We start from the raw sequence: 18,972 nt of genomic DNA on the forward strand, positions 1-18,972 counted from the left end.
GCATGTTGGGATTTGAGGGCCTCCTAACATGAATCCTTGGGTTCAGAATGAGGATGGCCATGGTATTCACTGCTAAGATAAAGTTTCACCACCTAGAGCCTGAGGTCATTTAGTATCCTCTTGGGTTATTGCTGCTGACCACCTCTGACCATCACAGGCTCCAACTCTGGCTCCTTGGAAGACAATTGGGCTGGGTTAGGACTCCTGCCTGCAGGCGGTGAGTGATCCAGTCCAAGACCTTGGCTTTGCTCTTTCCCTAAGCTTTGCCCAGAGCCTAAATACTACCACAGTGGGAAGGCATGTTCCCAATTTCCCCAGTCTCACAGACCAGAGATTATTTTCCTTTTGTTTGTTTGTTTTAGGGCTTTTAAGAGGTTTCCCCCTCCTAGATAAGGTTTAATCAGGTAATTTAAAAATCCTAATAGAGAGGGTAGGAGAGGGTGTAAAAGTCCTTGAGATCCCAGCTCAGATCATTTCCCCAGTAGGAGAATTCAAATTCAGTTAAAATTCAGCAAGTACCAACTATGAGCCAGACACCATGAGCAAAGACAAAAACCGTTTCTGCCTTCAAGGAGTTTATATTGTACTGGTGGGAAATAATAAGTACAGAGATGAGTAGATACAAAATAGATGCAGGATAAACACAACGTGATCGGGGGAGTCATTAGCAACTGGGGAAATTAGGAAAGACCCCATTGCCATCCCACAGGTGACACTTGAATTGAGTCCTAAAAGGAAGTCAAGGATTCCAAAAGGCAGAGAGAGCATTCCAGGCTTAACAACCACTGGGAGAGGAAATGGAGGCCTCTAGAAACCCAATACCTTTTGAGGATATCTGGATTGTCGTAGGTGAGGTAACTCCTGCCAATAAACTGGGGAATCTCGATGGCTTCTGTGATAGCTGGGGAAAAACAGAATAGAGGTGAGACAGGTGTGTAATTCTAAGAAATGGCACTGGGTCAATGTCAACCTTAAAGTAGGAAAATTTTTTAAAAAATCAACTCAGGGCAATCTGACATTAAACAACTCAGCCCCTCCCTCTTTTATTCCTTCATTTACTCCTTCATTTATTCTGTCTTGCCCAGCTTCCCCCTATCCTAGTTGCCTGGTATTAGTGTGTCCTGATTATTTCTTTCTCCCTATTGGTCAATCAGCTTTAGTTAAATGGTGCTATGCTAATTGCCACCTATCTGGGATGACAAGTACATGTCACTGACCACTTTTTGGGCAGAGCATGTCTCTCTGGCAAGTGCTCACTCTGTGTGTAATCTGTCAAAGCCAGGACTGTTCAGAATCATTCTCTGAGGTCAAGGAGCAGGTCTCAGGCCATATGCTGATGTATCTGGAGGGGGGGAAGCCTGGCTCTTCTCCCAGGCAGGAAGACACAATAATCCCCATTGGCCTATTAGAACTTTTTCTTTGAAAATAATCTACCCTAGAATCCATCCAAGTATGTCCTCAAGTGAATGGTGGCATGATTATTGAAATGATAACAGAACCAGTACAGATTCTTCAAAAGGTTGGGGGTGGTGGAGGGGGAGAAAGAATGCATTATTATTCTTTGTGGAAGCCCAACTTTAGAGAGAAACTGGCTGACCCACGAATCCTCCCAGGCACGATGGGAGATTCTGGGCTATGCTACCAGTGATTCAGAGAAGAAATTGGGAAGAAAGACAAAGAAAAGGAAAAGAAATCAGGAGGGAAGTAAAAGGAGTACAAAAAAGATGACAAAGGAGAAACTGGCAAAAGAGAAGAGCAGCAGAAAAAAAGAATGGAGAGCGGAAACAGTGCAAATGAAGGGGGAGACAGAGGAGGTCAAGGAAGAGAAGATGCAGAGAAAGGAAAGAAGAGGCAGAGGAATAAGGGGAGAGAATGGAGTGAAGAGGAAAGAGACAAAAGTAGAAGAAGAGGGTAGAGGAGAGAAAGGTAGGCAGAGAGATGGAGAGAGGCCGAGTAGAAAGAAAAAATATAAAAACAGGAGGAAGAAGTAGGATAACGGGAAAAAGGAAAGATATGTGGGGGGGGGGAGATGAGAAGTGGACAAAGAGGGAGGGAAGTGAGAGAAAGAGAGAGACAGAGACCCAGACCCAGACCCAGATACAGAGACAGAGAGACAGATTGGCCCAAGACAGAAAGAAAAAATAAAGTACTTAGAATCACAAGCATCTTGTTTCAGATAATTGATGATGAAAGAAAAGAAGGGTAAGAATATTCTAGCTCTGACCCAATCTTCCAAAATGAACTGAACTAAACATAAACCGAGAGGCCCCTGCCCGGTTCTGGCTTACCCCCAGGGTGAATTTTACAGCCGTGCCAAATCCCTGCTGTTGTTGGCCAGAGATGCTAAACCCAGGGCCAAGAGACCTTCTCTCGGACTTCTTTAAATGGTCTGAACGTGCTTGTCACACACCAGCCCTGTACAGAGAGGCTCAAAAAAATGCAGGCTTAAGGATTAGAGAGCTCAGAGTTCAGCTGTCTGTTGCTCCCCAAGGCAAGGCAGGCTGTTCCTTGGGTTTTGTTCAGAGGCAAGTGTGTGATCCATCTGATTGAGGCCTCTTCAGGAAGGAAGGTTCTAGCTCACCACAGCCCTTCTATAAGTGGATAAGTGGGAAGGGCAGCTCCAGTGTGGGTGTTATAGGTAAGCTGGTATAAGGGCTACTATGAATGGCTCCTGGACAGCCAATCCCAGGTTAGGATTTGGGTTTGGCAGCCCCAGATTTCAAGTGGGAGTGAGCTTGTGTTTGCTGGGTGGAGGGGATAGGGGTGCTGTATCTTTGGAGAGTGGTTTTCACAAATAACCCTCTCCTTTCGGGACCTATTGTACTTACTGTTGAGGCAGTAATTCCCACACTCTGCAGAGGGCCAGCATAAAACAAAATAAGGAGAGTCAGAATCTCAAAAATCATTGTAATTTCACGTGACTTTAGCTAGTCTCATTTTCCTCTGGGTTCCCAGTCAAGAGCCCTAATATTACTGCCATGTCAGTCAGAGGTGACAAACTCACTGTTTATGGCCCCAGCTTTCTCAAGTGTGACCAGAACTAGATTAAAATATAATTGGGAAATGTTGAACAAAATAAATAAAAATACAATACCGCATAGATAATGCTAATTTGTAGTTTTCCATGTCAACATGTGGCCCACTGGGATCCATTTCTATTTGAGTTGGACACCACTGATGTAGGCAAGGCTGAGCATCAGCCCCAACAGAAAGTGTTAGAAACTTTCTTTCCCCAGCTGATCCTAGACATGGTTACCACCCAAGCAGTTTCTGCAAGACTTGAAAGCATGGGGCAGCTAGGTGGCGCAGTGGATAGAGCACCAGCCCTGGAGTCAGGAGTACCTGAGTTCAAATCCAGCCTCAGACACTTAACACTTACTAGCTGTGTGACCCTGGGCAAGTCACTTAACTCCAATTGCCTCACTAAAAAACAACAAAAAAAAGACTTGAAAGCTTACTGAAGGAACCAACTCACAAATCCCTGTATTGGAGATGTTAACTGGACATGCTTTACTTGGAAGTAAGTTCAATTCAACATTTATTAAGGATTTGCTACATGCAAGACATTGTGCTACACAGACCAAATCAAAAAACAAAAGTCTATCGTTCCTGCCTTCAAGTAGCTTACATTCTATTAGCCAACCAAGGCTAATATTTTAATTTCATTCTGACTAAACCTCTCCAGCCTTGTAAGCATTGTGCCTTGCGTACAGTAGAGGTTTGATATATGCCTATTGAACTGAATAACAAAAGATATTTTTTGTGTCAGAGCTCTTGCTAAGCTTGCAAAGGATTAATCCATTTACGGCTCAGGTCTGTATGGAGAAAGTGCTAAAGACAAAGGATAGCAAATAATAAAATAAAGGGGATAATACATGACAGCTGCCTCCTTTTTTGCTGGCTTCTTAGGTGTCAGAATTATCTGAGCAGCAAATGGATTTTCAAGGGTGTGATTATATTGTAGTGAACAAAGGAAAGGGGGATTCTTTCAGAAATAAAAGGTAGAAATCAAGTACTAAAACAATCAACAAAGTATTTATTAAGTACTTATCTTATGCCTGGCTCTGTATTAGAAACTGGGGACCTGAGTACAAATAATGTGGCTAAGGAATATGCTTTGTGTGCAGTAGATGTGATGAATCATGGATTAATCATGGAATTTTAGAGTTAGAAGAGACCTTAAAATTATCTCCTACAGAGTTATGTATAATTAAAATTTTTGTAAATCGAGTCATTTTAAATTTACTAGGCAAGCTGGCTACTTCATAGGATTAATAAAGTTAGGAAGGACCTTGGAGGCCATCAGCTTCCACTCAATGCAGACATTACCTTTATAACAACCCTGAACAGATAGTCAGCCCTGCCCCCACCCCCACCCCCACCCCCAAACATTTCCATTGATAGAGAATTCACAACTTCATGAGGCAGACTTTCTAATTTCAGACAGCTCTAAATATCAGGAATATCACTTTTACTGAGAAAAAAACTAAAACGACTTCCCTGTGACCTTCACCTATTAACCCTAATTCTGTACCCTGAAGTCACAAAGAATCAATTTAATTCTTTTTCCTGTCAATTCCTATATTTAAAGATAGTGGTCATGGTGCCCCCCTCCCCTATTCTAGTATTTTCTCTTTAGCTTAAACATTCCTCCCAAATCCTTCATCTGTTTAAAAAGGTATGGCAGGGAATTTGTTAATAAAGAGTAAAATCACCACCTAAGTTAACTGTGTGTTTTCATCTGGGGCCCAACTACATTGAAGCTATTTTTCCTTGTTTAGTTGTTTTCAGTCACGTCTGACTCTTCATGGTCCCATTTGGGAAAGATATTGGAGTGGTTTGCCATTTCCTTCTCCCGCTCATTTAACAGATGAGGGGAATTGAGGCAAACAGGGTTAAGTGACTTCTCCAGAGTCACACAACTGATAAGTATCTGAGATCATATTTGAACTCAGGTCTTCCTGACTCCAGGACTATCACTCTATCCACTGTGCCACTTAACTACCCTATTTTTTCTTAAACTTAAAAAAAAAAACCCAAATCCAGACATGTATGTTGCACATGGAAACGTCATCTGAAACTCCTCAATACAACTGGAGACTCATTATGGAATACCAACACTCTCCTGGATCGGTACTGATTAGGGCATGATCAGATCTTTGAACAGAGAGCGCTAATTGTGCACGACTACCTTTCTGATCAGTGCAGCTCAAAGGAGATAGTTGTGTACTGTTTTAGGAGCTGCCAGTGGATCAATACCCCCACCTTGTGGTCAACTGGAATACTGACTCTTTCTAAACCATCTGCAAAGAAGTGTCTCTGAGGTAGGTGCGCAGAAGAACCAAAAAGGATGGGGCTATTCTGGTTGCTTCTCAAGTGACCTTGTGCTCAGCTAGTGACCCACTCTTCCAAGTGGCTTAAAGACTTTTGGAGTGATATGAAAACCTAGATGCTGGGGAGGGATCTTCATAGCAATTGTAGTTGCAAAGGATTTGAGAACCTCCCTAGAGTGGAAGCAGTTTTTGTGTCTTCGTTGGCCTGCTCACCCACAAATCTCTATCTCCTTCTCCATTTTTAGGTTCACTTCTTTTTGTTTTGTTTTGGTGAGGCAGCTGGGGTTAAGTGACTTGCCCAGGGTCACACAGCTAGTAAGTATCAAGTGTCCGAGGCCGGATTTGAACTCAGGTACGCCTGACTCCAGGGCTGGTGCTCTATCCACTGCACCACCTAGCTGCCCCTAGGTTCAATTCTTTGGTCTTAAAAAGCCACTTGCTAGAATACAAGTGTTCTATCTAGTCAGGGCGGCATATTAATCTAGTAGCTTCTGACACCTCCTAGATGCCTTGGGAAAGGACTTAGAATAGGTGAACTTATATTATGGGAGGAGAAAGGGCAAGTTCTGAAAATGAGGAAATGTAGGGTGGAGTGAGGCTCAGGTAGGAGGTGAGGCAAAGAAAAAGCTTAATAGTTTTGCTTGGGCTGGTCCTGATCTCTAATGATGTACTAGGCACCTCAAGTCCTGTCTGACTAAAAGAACCTTTGACTCACCTTCTCACATGAACTCCCACCCAGAGGTGCAGGGCTGTGGGGAACTCCTCTTATACTATCATCAGGAAGCTTCAGGGACAAAGTCAGGTGGCAAGGAATTCTTGCTTTCTATGCCTATGACTTTACTTAGGTTATGGTTCTCTGGCTCCCAGATGGCCCCATAGCTGATCATTTGGGGCAACATTAGAAAATTCCATAACTCCCTCTAGTGGTTTCGGTAAAGGGAACCAAATGTCTCCTTCAGTGGGGTCCTGCTACCTCCTCTGCAGAGAAGTTTGGGTTTTTCCTGATCATCCATTTGCGGTTTCCTCCAGCTAGCAGGAAGTGAGGATGTGAGGTCCGGTCACTCGTCCTTAGGGACACAATTTCTTGCCAAATGCCAGATACTGTATGGGGTAGATACCAGAAACTCTCCCCATGAGGAATCTAACTTTTTGTTCATGAAGCATCTCTCTTGGTTGTCTTCTTAATGTGGTTTGCGTGTTACACTGGGCTAAAGACTGCTGTCATTTGTTGTTTAGGCTTTTTATTAGGAATGAAACAGTAAAGAAACATGGTGTGTTTTGAATTCCAATTCGGTCATTAGATTGGAATGGGAGAAAACCCCCTCAAACTTCTAAAATGTTTATACATAAGGAGGGCCCTGCTGAGTAAGACTAGTGGTTACTTTCAAGATTCTGTCTATGAAAACAACATCAGAGATATACTGTGGGAAGAGACTTGTCCTCCCAAATTTCAGCCTCAAAGATCTGGATATGCTCTAACAATTCCTCACTTTCCTTAGAAACTGAATGGTGGTAAATATGGCCTTTCACACATACAAACCACAACTCTTCCATCCCTCCTTATCCTTTCCTACCATTGTTCATGTTCTATTATAGCACAGAGGTTCTGCCCAATGCACAGAAGGTTTTCCTCCAAATCTTTTCATACTTCATGGATTCCAGGGGATCACTCTCACTATACATGTGTTATTCATTGCTCTTAATACATGATTAATGCCCTGCCTCCTTTTCTAATCACGTATTTCCCAAAGAATGTCCTTTTCCTGTTTGAAGATCAATATGCTATGGTCTATTTTCAACCACTGTGCATCTTTTCATTGACTTTTTTTTTTCTTTCTTTCTTTTTTTTTTTTTTAGTGAGGCAATTGTGGTTAAGTGACTTGCCCAAGGTCACACAGCTAGTAAGTGTTAAGTGTCTGAGGCTGGATTTGAACTCAGGTACTCCTGACTCCAGGGCCAGTGCTCTATCCACTGTGCCACCTAGCTGCCCCTCATTGACTTTTAAAATTGATTTTTTTTGAGATGAGATCAAAATATCTCTCTCCAGACTTGAAATGCAGGTGTCATTTGTGGACCTAATCTCACTCTGATGAGCAACAGGAACTTTAATCAGCTCCATTTGCTGACCTGGGTTGGCTCTCCCTTCCTTAGGCAACTTGGTGGCCCCTAAAGCCAAGGGCTCACCATATTTATGCCAAGTCCAATGCAGACACCCAAATGCCTTAGCCTAATACAGCTCAGAACTCCCAAATTCGAAACATCTTCTAATTTCAGCTTTTCTTAGTAGCAGGGGCTGTAGGTCTGTGCCACCATGATTATCTACAACACTGATTCTTCAGAGGTTGTGATATTCCAAAATTTGTAATTATATAGAATCACTGGGATAATATTTGTGTTAAGAGATGGATTTTTGCACTGGGGAATGGCTTGAAATTGTTAAAGGAACTGCATAGTTTCCCGAATACAATGCAGTCTGCTCTTTTCCTCTTCTTCAATTCTGCACAAATTCATTGTCCATCTGCAGATCCTATTCCAGATAATTATACTGATGTAATGACTCAATGCACTTACCATCAAACAATAAATCACAATATGGACAATAAGCATTTTTCATCCACTTAGTTTTTCCTATGTGAGTTATCTGGCTGATTTCATTTAAATAGTCATGATTTTCATAGAAGACACTAATATTCTAGAATTGAATGCTATCAGTATCATTTGCAAATAGGGGCATCTGAAGGACTCTGATATTTGTAGGGAACCTCATCCATTTGGACTCTATGGAACTATTAAATAACTTTGGCACATACATTTTCTTCTTTTGTGTCTTTCTTGACATTAATAATCAACTGGTGATTGAAGTGAGAGCTATGTAATTGAATTTATCAAGGACACTTGTATAATCTTAACATATGCAAGAGAGAACCTCTAGGGCTGTTTGGTTCTATTCCAGTCAAAGGCTTTTTTTTTTTTTTTGGTGGTTGGTTTTTTTGGTGAGGCAATGAGGCAATTGGGGTTAAGTGACTTGCCCAGGGTCACACAGCTAGTAAGTGTCAAGTGTCTGAAGCTGGATTTGAACCCGGGTCCTCCTGACTCCAGGGCCAGTGCTCCATCCACTGTGCCACCCAGATGCCCCAAGGCTTTTTTGTAATCAATAAATGATAAATACAGAGGGATCTCATGTTGTGAACACCTGGTCTGCTATTGAAAATGACTTGTAAAAACCTTCCTATTCCTTTTTTTTTTTTTAAAGTGAGGCAGTTGGGGTTAAGTGACTAGCCCAGGGTCACACAGCTAGTAAGTGTTAAGTGTCTGAGGCCAGATTTGAACTCAGGTACTCCTGACTCCAGGGCCGGTGCTCTATCCACTGTGCCACCTAGCTGCCCCTCTATTCCGTTTTCATATTTGTAGAAAGGATGCCCTTATGTGTTTTAATCAGTCTTATAAAGATTTTATAACAAAGAAAACAGCATATGGTTCAATAATTATTGATGTACTTTCAATTACCTTTTTGGGGTAGAAATATCCGTTCCTTTAATTTCTTCTCCTCCCTGAGACAATCCCTCAATGGTTTCAAGATTTTGTTTTATCCAACATGGATTTCCTTTTTCGCCGAATACAGAGAGGTGGTCTATCATAAGAAATCACTTGCAAAAGCATATTTCTCCTTTTCTTATTTTCATCAAGGACATATCTTATACATCTACAGAGAGTTCTCTTAAAGATTCATAATGATCAGAAGTCAGGCATATGGGTCAGCAGTTCTTATCCATTAAACTATTTTTGGGACTATTAATATTGTTTGTGATTTTTTTCTATTACATTAGTGTCTTCACCTCCCTTAAACATCTTGTTAAATAATCTCCATGCTTTCAAAATTGTGACACTTTCAGCATGGATTTCCTCAGGCTGTATTTGGTATTGTCCAGTTGTTCCTGCCAATTTCATTTTCTTAAGTGCCATTTGTATTGCCTCACATAGCACATTATTATTGAGGTGTTAGGGCCCAAATGCGGTGCTTCCATTGCGTGGAAGATGGAAATCGATTAAATAAATGTTGACAAATTATTTCTATTTTCCATCTCTTTGTTGTACTCCTGCCAGTTTAATCTATTAATGTTTTGGTGAATGGTATGCCTTAGTAACATCTCATGATAAGTTTTCTGCAAAATTTTTTTTTCTCTCGATATTTTATGAGGTTCAGAATTGTCTACAATCCTCTTCCATTGCTTTAAAAATGAGTTTTTATTCTATATTAGTGGTTCTGTCATCCTAAACTGGTGGTTGTTCCTCAGCTTGGTAAGGAGAGAAAAGTATTTGCTATCTAAAGCGGTTTCTAGGATCTTTTGTTCTACCTGTTGTGATGACTGTTGTATACCAGTTAAGCTGTTAGAAATAATGATAATCATGGATGATATCTTAGTGTTTTTATGTTTTCTACTTTCTTGCACCAAAGGCTTATCTGAGTAGGTTAGGTTAAATTCTTGCAATTGAATGTCTTCTTTTTATCATTATATTTTCTTCTAATTTGGTGCTGATTTTTTACTTTTGCTCCTATTTCACAGGGACAGTAGATTCTACAATGGCTCCCATATCAATAATTAGATTTTTCCTATCTGTTAAGATATAGTTAATTCAACAACAAAAAATTTTTTGTGTAAATGTTGTTTGGTATTCAACATGAACAGGGCTTTCTAACTCTCTTTGGTAAAAAGTATTTATGATATATAAATGTGAGATTTCTGAATAGTCTAAAAGTCTTTGACCTCTTTTGTTTCTTATATCTAAACTGTATTTTCCAACATATTTTTCACTATTCACCCCTATACCTAGCTTTCCATGGAAATTACTGATAAAGTGCACATTGACTTTGTTTGGAGGATCTTCTTAAGTTCTCAATTGAATTTCTCTATTTCTTCATACTCTGCAACAGATGTTGGAACATATTTTCAAATTACTTTTATGGCATTCCTTTTGCATTTGGATATCATGAGTAGTGCAAGATGATATGACCAATTGTCCTGTGAAACAATATTTCCTATTGCTTTTGGGCCCACAATGAAACCAACTTCTTTGTTTGTCTCTCCAAGGCAACTCTATGAACCATTCATCCATTTAGTTGTGACTTTCTTTCATCTTGTAGTTCTGTTGATTGTAAGGATATCAGTGTTGACATTGGTGGGTCCCTCCATTAATATGTCCATCCATCAGTCATTGAACAAAGATCTCACATAGAATTTTTCATTTAGCACACATTTTGTGTGTGTGTGTGTGTGTGTGTGTGTGTGTATGTGTTTGTGGTTTTAACACCCTCTACACTTTTCCTTTAGGTCATCATATCCCGCTATGCACATGAAAGAGGGGGCCACTGGGAATGAGGGTCATTTAAATTTTGTTCTTTGTTTCATCAATTGCCATGGCTCTCACCTTGAGAGCAACTGGTGGCAAGTCTCTTCCTTTGTCAGCAAATAAATGGGAAGAAGAAGGGGGTGTCATAGGGATTTTCAAGAATTTGAAGGATTATAATGTGGCAGAGGGATCGCACTTGATTTCTTTGGTGCCAAAATGCAGAAGTAGAAGCAATTAGTGGACATTGTAAATAGATTTGGTTTTATATAGGAAAGATCTCCTAAACAGAGCTGTCCAGAGTGGAGTGGGCTGGTTGTGAGGGGGCGGGGGTGGTGTTGGTGATGGTAAGCGACCTATCCCTGTAGCTGTTCAGGAAAACTCTAGATGACTCTGTGTGTGTGTGTGTGTGTGTGTGTGTGTGTGTGTGTGTGTGGTATTGGGGTAGGGACAGGGAACTCCAACTCCCACACATTTTGGACTACTAGATAGTTTCTGAAGTGACTTCTCTGAGATTTTGTGATTTTTTAACAAAACTTAGCTTCTTTCTCAATCAGTCAATCAATCAATCAAAAAGTATTTTATTAAATGCCAACTTCAGGCACATGGTAAAAGCTTGCTAAATGTTACTATAGCAATAAATTTTACTGTTGTTATATTTTTTCCTATGTAAATTCAATCTCAAGAAACTGATTTAAAAGTGAAAATCTTAACAGTTCACCTGGAGGGTAGGTTGTACAAAGACTGGAAGAAAGCTATCAACAGTCCCAGCCAGAACCTTGACACTTCCCCTGCTCCCCTCCCACCTGCTAATTCTCCCATGCTATGCTCAAAGGGGGTAGGAATGATGACATGCAAACTTCCATCGACATAAACAAGCCCTCCTGGTGATGGTGGACTGATAAAAGATGACTTTGCTGACTGTGGCATCCTTATGTACCAAGCACAAAGTCATAGTGCACAGCAGAGCAGACAGATGCTCTTCTCCTGCTCCTGTCATGTTTGGGGCAGCTGCAAGCTGCTGAGGCAGAGGGCAGAAGGCCACGGACACCCTGCAGATTTCAGCTGCTATTCTGAGATTCCCTTGACTTTCTCAGGAGGTTCAATTCCTGTAGACAAATCCTTGTAGATGCCTTTCTTAATATGGAATTGTGGTGTTATATGTGTATATATGTTATATATAATATGTATATATGATATATTCCATGTTCATATAGGCTATATATGATGTATACACATACACATAAATATAATAATCCATATATTATATATACTTATATGTGATAGGTATATGAAATATATGTATCAGATACATAGTCCATATACATATGACATATGTATCACCATTAATATTAACAATACGAAAAGAATAAAGAGCAGGTTCATATATTTTGCTTTTATTTAATCTTTCCCTTCCAAAAGCTAATTGTTGTTGTAAGTCAGACACGTTTCCTCCTAGAGCATGTGTAGCACTAAGGTGAGCAGCCTCCAAAGATCATAAAAGTAGAGCTGGAGGAGCTCTTAAATGTCATCAAAGCCAACTTCTTTATTTTATAGATGAGGAAACTGAGGCACAGAGAAGTTAAGTGATTTGCTTATGGTCACACTGGTAGTAAATGATAGAGCTGGGATTTGAACACAAGTCATGTGTCCCCAGATCTAGCATTCTTTCCACAGCTGGTGGTAACCTTGATCACTGGGTGTTGGCATTTTTTGGGGGGTGGGGCAATGAGGCTGAATTTGAATTCAGGTCCAGGGCCAGTGCTTTATCCACTGTGCCACTTAGCTGCCCCAGTGTTAGTATATTAAAGTACAGACTGAGCTTGGCTCCCAGTAAGGTTTATGGAATTCAAACATACTTGTAAGAGCTAAATGAATACAATTTTATGTAGAAAAAATTCACTAATGGCAGACTAATGTGTGCACAACTTATGAACCAAACAAGTTGCTGGCTTGAAGTACAAAGGGAGATTAATTTGTCAAAATGCTAATTGATTTTCCCTGCTGTGTGTCACTAGCTGGCATTTTAAGCATGATAGATACGCTTATAAGTTTACCAAATAGTTTTCAAAATGCATTAGATCACGACAATTCTGTACTGCTTTTAAAATTTACAAACTCCTATGGTTTTTGTTATTCTCTCTCTTTCAAAACATTCTCTTCTCTATCTGCCGTTCCATGTATTAATGGAAAACAGAATCAGTAAATCTATGCAATTCTATACACAGGGATTCCCATAAATACCCCTTGTGATCAAAAAAGGAAATAGAAAAGATAGAGTACATTGCATTTTTTTAAAAGTCAGGGCAAAACTTATTTTCATCCCATATTATTTCTTTTTTTTTTTTTTGGGTGGGGCAATGGGGGTTAAGTGACTTGCCCAGGGTCACACAGCTAGTAAGTGTCAAGTGTCTGAGGCCGGATTTGAACTCAGGTGCTCCTGAATCCAGGGCCGGTGCTTTATCCACTGCGCCACCTAGCCGCCCCCCCATATTATTTCTTTTACATCTTGGGTAGGTAGAAGCACACAATCCAATGCTTACTTATTCTCATGGCTGTGTCCTTATAACCCAGAAATGACAGAAACTGGCCCATTCACATACAAGTGGCCCATAAGCCAAAGATCCACATTTAAGACCATTTCTAGAACTTTGGATAAACAAAAAACTTTGGATAAACAAAGGCAATCGAGAGGGAAGTATTTTTGCAATTTTCTTTTTAATTAAAACTACATTATCCAAATCTTAATGGCTCAAAAGTATCTTCTAATGGTGTTTTTTTTTCTTTTGGTTTGTTTGTAATTGTAAGTAATTTTACATTTGGATTTTCAACAACTCCTAGTAAAAAGGGTTTTGAAATTTTAGTTGGTTTTAAATATCCAAAAATATTAATATAAAATTTAATTACTATACTTAATATTAAAATATTTCAGAAATTGGACAGGGTTCATTAGTAGATGTGGATATAATAGCAGCCCTGCTTATATGTATGGGCACTATTATATGAAATATCTGTTATATTGTATGGGCTAGTTTCAGTCTATGGAAGAGAAGGTCTGCACTACCCCCACACCCCCACAGACACATGCACACAACCTCCTTTTAATAATTCCAAATGTGTGAAAGGTGTAGTCCTATTTTAATAATAGTTCAATGTCTTTGTTACACCCCTTGCCCCCAAGCCAAGAAATTGAGGCTTTAATGCTATTGGTGTTTACCTTTTTGACAGTGTTGCCCATCAAAGCCCAAGGGGCAGTCACACTCATACCCATCCTTCTTGGGTCTACAGCTGCCTCCATTGGCACAGGGAGCTCGCACACAGGGGTGAGCAGTATTCTCCACATTCACACCAGAAGTAAAATCATGCTTCACATGAATGGTTCTGTCATTGAGGACAATCTGAGAACAAGAAAAAGCAATGGAAGAATTCAGAGGCCCTCTATTTGAGTTTCTAAAACATTACTTAGTACACCTAGGGTAAGAATTTGTGACACTCCCTACCCCTCAAACCCAACAAATGGACACTACTTCTATATCCATGGGACAGAATGTATATTTACTTTGATAAATACAGAGGAACTCAGCAATATGTGTGAAGGTTACAAGAGTGTGCCAGTGGTGCTTCCTGCCCTGAATATGGACTTTGGAAGGCTTGCCTGGGTCTTGGAAGCAGATAACTCAAGCTGAGAGAAAACTTGGAGTCACTTTTACTTTTCTCCTTCTCTTCCTCCCAACTTTCTCCTTTCCCTCAACCTCAATGTCAACAGGACAAAATCCTTCTGAAATTTCCATTCTACAAGCTGGTGGTAAAGGGCTGTGAAACTGGGTAGAGCTTAGGGGTGGTTGTTTAAGTTTCAGGGTAAGAACAGGGAAGTGGGGGGAGGAGGGCAGATCAGAACCAATAGTAATGGAAGCAACAGAAGCATCTCTAAGGAAGTAATGATTTGGAACAGAATCAAATGTGTGGAGACCACTGGGAAGAAGGGAAGGAAGAAGGAGGAAGGTGGGTGAGTGGGGCAAAGGATGAATATGCCAGGCATCTCTACTGCCTTCAAAACAGAAAATCACAAAGAAATAATGAGATGGCTGGCTAATCAATCGGCCACAGACAGAGTTACTCAGTCAATAAGCATTTATTAAGTGTTTCTCATATGCCAGGCACAGGTGCTGCTAAGTACTGGGGATACAAAGTAAGGTAAAAGGCAGGCAGTCCCTGCCCCCAAGGAACTCAGTCTAATGTGGAAAACAACATGAAAACAGGTAGGTACAAACAAACTACATACAGAATAAATAGGAGGTAATCAATGGAGGGAAAGCACAATCATTAAGGAGGATGAGGAAAGGCTTCCTACAGAAGGAGGGACTTGAAGGAAGCAGGGAAAAGAGGAGGCTGAGATGAGGAGGGAGAGGATGGGAATAGCCAGAGAGAATGCCCAGATTCTGGAGATAGAGTGTTGTGTGCAAGGAACAATGAGGGGGCCACTTGGAAAAAACTGGGGAGGTTGGGAAGGGCCAGCTTATGAAGGGATTTGAATGGCAAACAGAAGATTTTAAATTTAACCCTGGAGGTGATAGGGAGCCCTGGGAGTTTACTGAGTAGGGGGAGTAACATGGTCAGACCTATATTCTAGGAAGATTAGGGTTGTAGCCATCCTAGAAGAGCAAATACCTGAGCTAAATGAACAAATGTGAGGGAGATACCTCCCAGGGCCCACAGTTTTGGAAACAGAAGAGGAAGATACTTGCCATATCTCTCTCTGTGTCTCTCTGTCTCTGTCTCTCTCTCTCTGCATGTGTATTTCTCTCTGTCTCTGTCTTTCTCATCTCAGCCACTTTCATTCTTTAACTCAGAGATGAAGACAAGCACTAGTCTATAAGCATAAAATACATTTTTAGTTTCCTCACTTGTAAAAAAGAGTAGGCAGAAGCAGATGATCTCCAAGATCCCTTTTGACCCTATGAGTCTATTGCTCTTTTGAGTCTATGGTTCTGAGGAACCAAGGTGAACTCAGATAATACCACAGGGGCACAGATTTAGAGCTGAAAGGGAGTCTAGAAATCTAATCCAATGCTCTCATTTCACAGATGAGGAAACTCAGACCCAGCGAGGTAAAATAACCTAACCATGCCTTGCCCCTGCTTGTTATTTATGCTGTTTGGTTTTCTGGTAAATCTCTGCCTGCGAATAAACTCAGTTGTTGCTGCGGAGAGAGTGCATTCTTCTAGGATAGAGTAATAAGGAAGGGAAGAGATGGAAATGGAGTGGGACCTGTGAACAGGATTTCATGCAGGACCAGATCTTTGTGGCTGAATGACTTCTGAACCCTCTTTGCAAGACTTCTTCAACCCTAATTCTCATAAGCTCAGTTACATGATCGATAGCCTGCAACTGCTGAAGAGGGGGGAAAAGCAACTCTAAAAATTGGCTTGTGTCCTGAGCAAACCAAAGAAAAATACCAGAGAGGAGAACAGAGCCAAGAATAGATGTTAGGCTTCGTTTTACTCCTCCCTCCTCCCCAGTGTAGGACTTTTGGGAGTTAATCATGGTCTGTTGCCCTTCTTGAGATATCCCAGGGTCTCTTGGTACACTTGAAGCATATGGCAATATCTTTGACCTGCAACAAATCAGGAGTAGGTGGGGGTCGTAGGTTGAGAGAATTTAAAAAAATATTTTAATAGTTGTACACACTTAGATATACAGGGTATCCCAAAAATCTAGGTCCAGCTTTAAGCTTTTTAAACCTTATTAAAGTTTAAAATTGTGCCAAGACTTTTGGGATGACCTGTATATACCTTTGTCACATTAATTGGATAGTCAACGCCCCTATTGCTAAAGTTGTTGTTTTTTAGTATAAATAAGTATATTTTGTTAAATGCTTTTTCATGCATCTTTTGATATAATCGTGTGGTTTGGGATATAATTGATTTTAATATGACTAATTATATAAAAGGTTTATTTTACTTTTTCCTAATTAACAAAAATTGATTTTTCCCTCACCAATTAAGAAAGAAAAACAAAGCCTTCGTAACAGATAAAAAAATAAAATTTTTTTAAATAAATTTTTTTTGTAAAGCAAAAATGAATTCTTCCTTGCCCATGTCCAAAAACCCCACTTCTTTCTGCACCTTGAGTTCATTACACCTCTCTCAGTAGGTGGGTAGCATGCTTCATTGTGGGGCCTCTGGAATGATGGTTGCTCACTGCAAGGCTCAGAGTCTTTCAAAATTATCTTTAAAACATTATATAGGGGAAGCTAGGTGGTGCAGTAGATAAAGCACCGGCCCTGGATTCAGGAGTACCTGAGTTCAAATCCTGCCTCAGACACTTGACACTTATTAGCTGTGTGACCTTGGTCAAGTCACTTAACCCTCATTGCCCCCTCCCCAATAACAAAACAACATCATATAAATTATTCTCCTGGTTTTACTCACTTCACTCTGTACCAGTTCATACATGTCTTCCCAGGTTTTACTGAGAGAATCCCTTTCATCATTTCTTAATGTACAGTAATATTTGCATTGCATTCATACACCAGAATTGATTCAGACCTGCCTAAATTGATGGACACACCTTAATTTCTGGTTCTTTGATTCCATCATCTTAAAGATTCTATCCCACAACAATTATCATACGAAGACTTCAGTCAATGTCTCACAATCAAAAGCAAAAAGTTAAACTTGTACCTTCTGGATGCTCCCACTGAAAGGCTGGAGAATGCCTGAATTCTTCTTTAGGTTGTCATAGTTGGGGACTCCACCAATGAATATATCAGTGTTGCACTTAATCTGAGTGAAGGCTCCCTGATGTGAGAGTTAAAGAGGAAAATATCATATAGATTAAAAACTAAAAATGATAGTAAACAAAAAAAAAGAATCCCAGATCACTAGGCTAACATCATTCTTTTGTGCCTGCTTTGGGGAGGGAGGCAGGGGGGGGGGAGGAATAAGGAGAGTGCAGAAAATCTCAAGTCCCATCATGACACTTTCCTATAGTTCAACCATAAACTTTCACACCATTCTGTAATGGTCATGGGCTTCTCAAGTTAGGATGGAAGAGGCAGCTAAAACCCTTCCATCCACTACTTCTTCAGAGAGCACTGGAAAGAACTCTGGCTCCGCAGTTAAAAGGTCTCTTTTCAAATCTAACCTCTGATGCTTACTACCATCTGTGACCTTGGGCAAATCACTTAGTGTGTAGCATGAGGGGGTCGGATTAGATGGTCCCTGAGGTCCTTTCTGGGTCTAAATCTATGATCTTTTGCTCCTATATCATCGAGATAAATTCTTCCAATCCCATCTACATTCACAAGACTGTAGGACCTCCCCCTACAGGTTTGCAACAATTCTGGGCTTTAAACTCTGGGTTAGATAACCAGGTTATGTGATTGTGTACAGAGAGACCCTTCAAAGCACTCTGAGAGCTTTGGGGATGAAAGTTCTGTGGATGACATATTAATATACTATCAACTATTGAATGCATCACTTCATTATAAGAGGCACCCAAAATAGCAGGAGGAGAAGCACTTTGCTAAACAACTTGTCAGCTTGAAGGGTCCATGTTAATTGAGGGTTATCAAAGAGGCAGATGGGCTTTCAGAAATCCCTTTAATTAATAAGTTTATGTTTGGCCTAAGAGGGATGCAGTGGCCCAGTTCAATACTGGATAAGAAACTGTCACCATTGACTCCAAGTGGAAATGTCAATGGCAGAAATAAATCGATTCAGGGAGAAGGTTTACAAAGAAATCAGTTTGGAAAGGGGCTGTTTTGAAAGGTGCATTGAAACTAAAGTGATAGTATTTCCAGGTAGAAAAGGGAGAAGGGATTTCTTGGGGTGCCTTCTCCTCCTCCCTTCCTCTCCCACCCTCCTGTTGACAAGAGGCAGGGCTACAGCTGTCATCCAGCAGGGCAGGATAAAAGAAAGAAAGAAACACACCAGGATCAAAGCTAGGCCTGCACAGTTCCAGTCTAGAGAAAGGGCTTCATGTCGGGATCTGCCTCTTGTGCTTAGCTGGAAGGAGCCTCCTCAGATAGCTAAGCAAACAACACCATGCTAAGACTGTCCAAGGCCCCTGCAAATGAGATTCCTCAGTTACCAAGGACCCAGGGCTTCTTTGTTCCTGAGTTCAGTTCTCTCTTTCCAGGACTGAGGGGAATTTTTAAGTGTAGCTTTGCCATTGAGCACTCTTAGAAGGCTCAAGATCTCTCCCTGTAATCAATTTAAACCACTTTTAATTCTTGTTGTTGTTGTTTTGTGGGGCAATGAGGGTTAAGTGATTTGCCCAGGGTCACACA

At 40.6% G+C, this 18,972-nt stretch overlaps 1 protein-coding gene across 3 annotated transcripts in view; it reads right to left on the minus strand.

Moving 5' to 3' along the window:
* EGFLAM (EGF like, fibronectin type III and laminin G domains) overlaps nucleotides 1-18,972 on the minus strand; it is a 252,965-nt gene that overhangs the window by 21,349 nt on the left and 212,644 nt on the right. The window contains exons 17-20 of one of the 3 annotated variants that reach the window (XM_043975360.1): nucleotides 17,363-17,479; nucleotides 13,897-14,077; nucleotides 2,829-2,852; nucleotides 823-901 (exon numbers count right to left, since the gene is read on the minus strand). In XM_043975360.1, coding sequence (XP_043831295.1) covers nucleotides 823-901; nucleotides 2,829-2,852; nucleotides 13,897-14,077; nucleotides 17,363-17,479 — 401 coding nt within the window. Of the gene's footprint in view, nucleotides 1-822; nucleotides 902-2,288; nucleotides 2,412-2,828; nucleotides 2,853-13,896; nucleotides 14,078-17,362; nucleotides 17,480-18,972 lie in introns of those variants that run through there. The other 2 variants (XM_043975361.1, XM_043975359.1) reach the window with 2 other exon arrangements.

The sequence above is a fragment of the Dromiciops gliroides genome, chromosome 1 (assembly GCF_019393635.1).
Source record: "Dromiciops gliroides isolate mDroGli1 chromosome 1, mDroGli1.pri, whole genome shotgun sequence".
Lineage (NCBI taxonomy): Eukaryota > Metazoa > Chordata > Mammalia > Microbiotheria > Microbiotheriidae > Dromiciops > Dromiciops gliroides.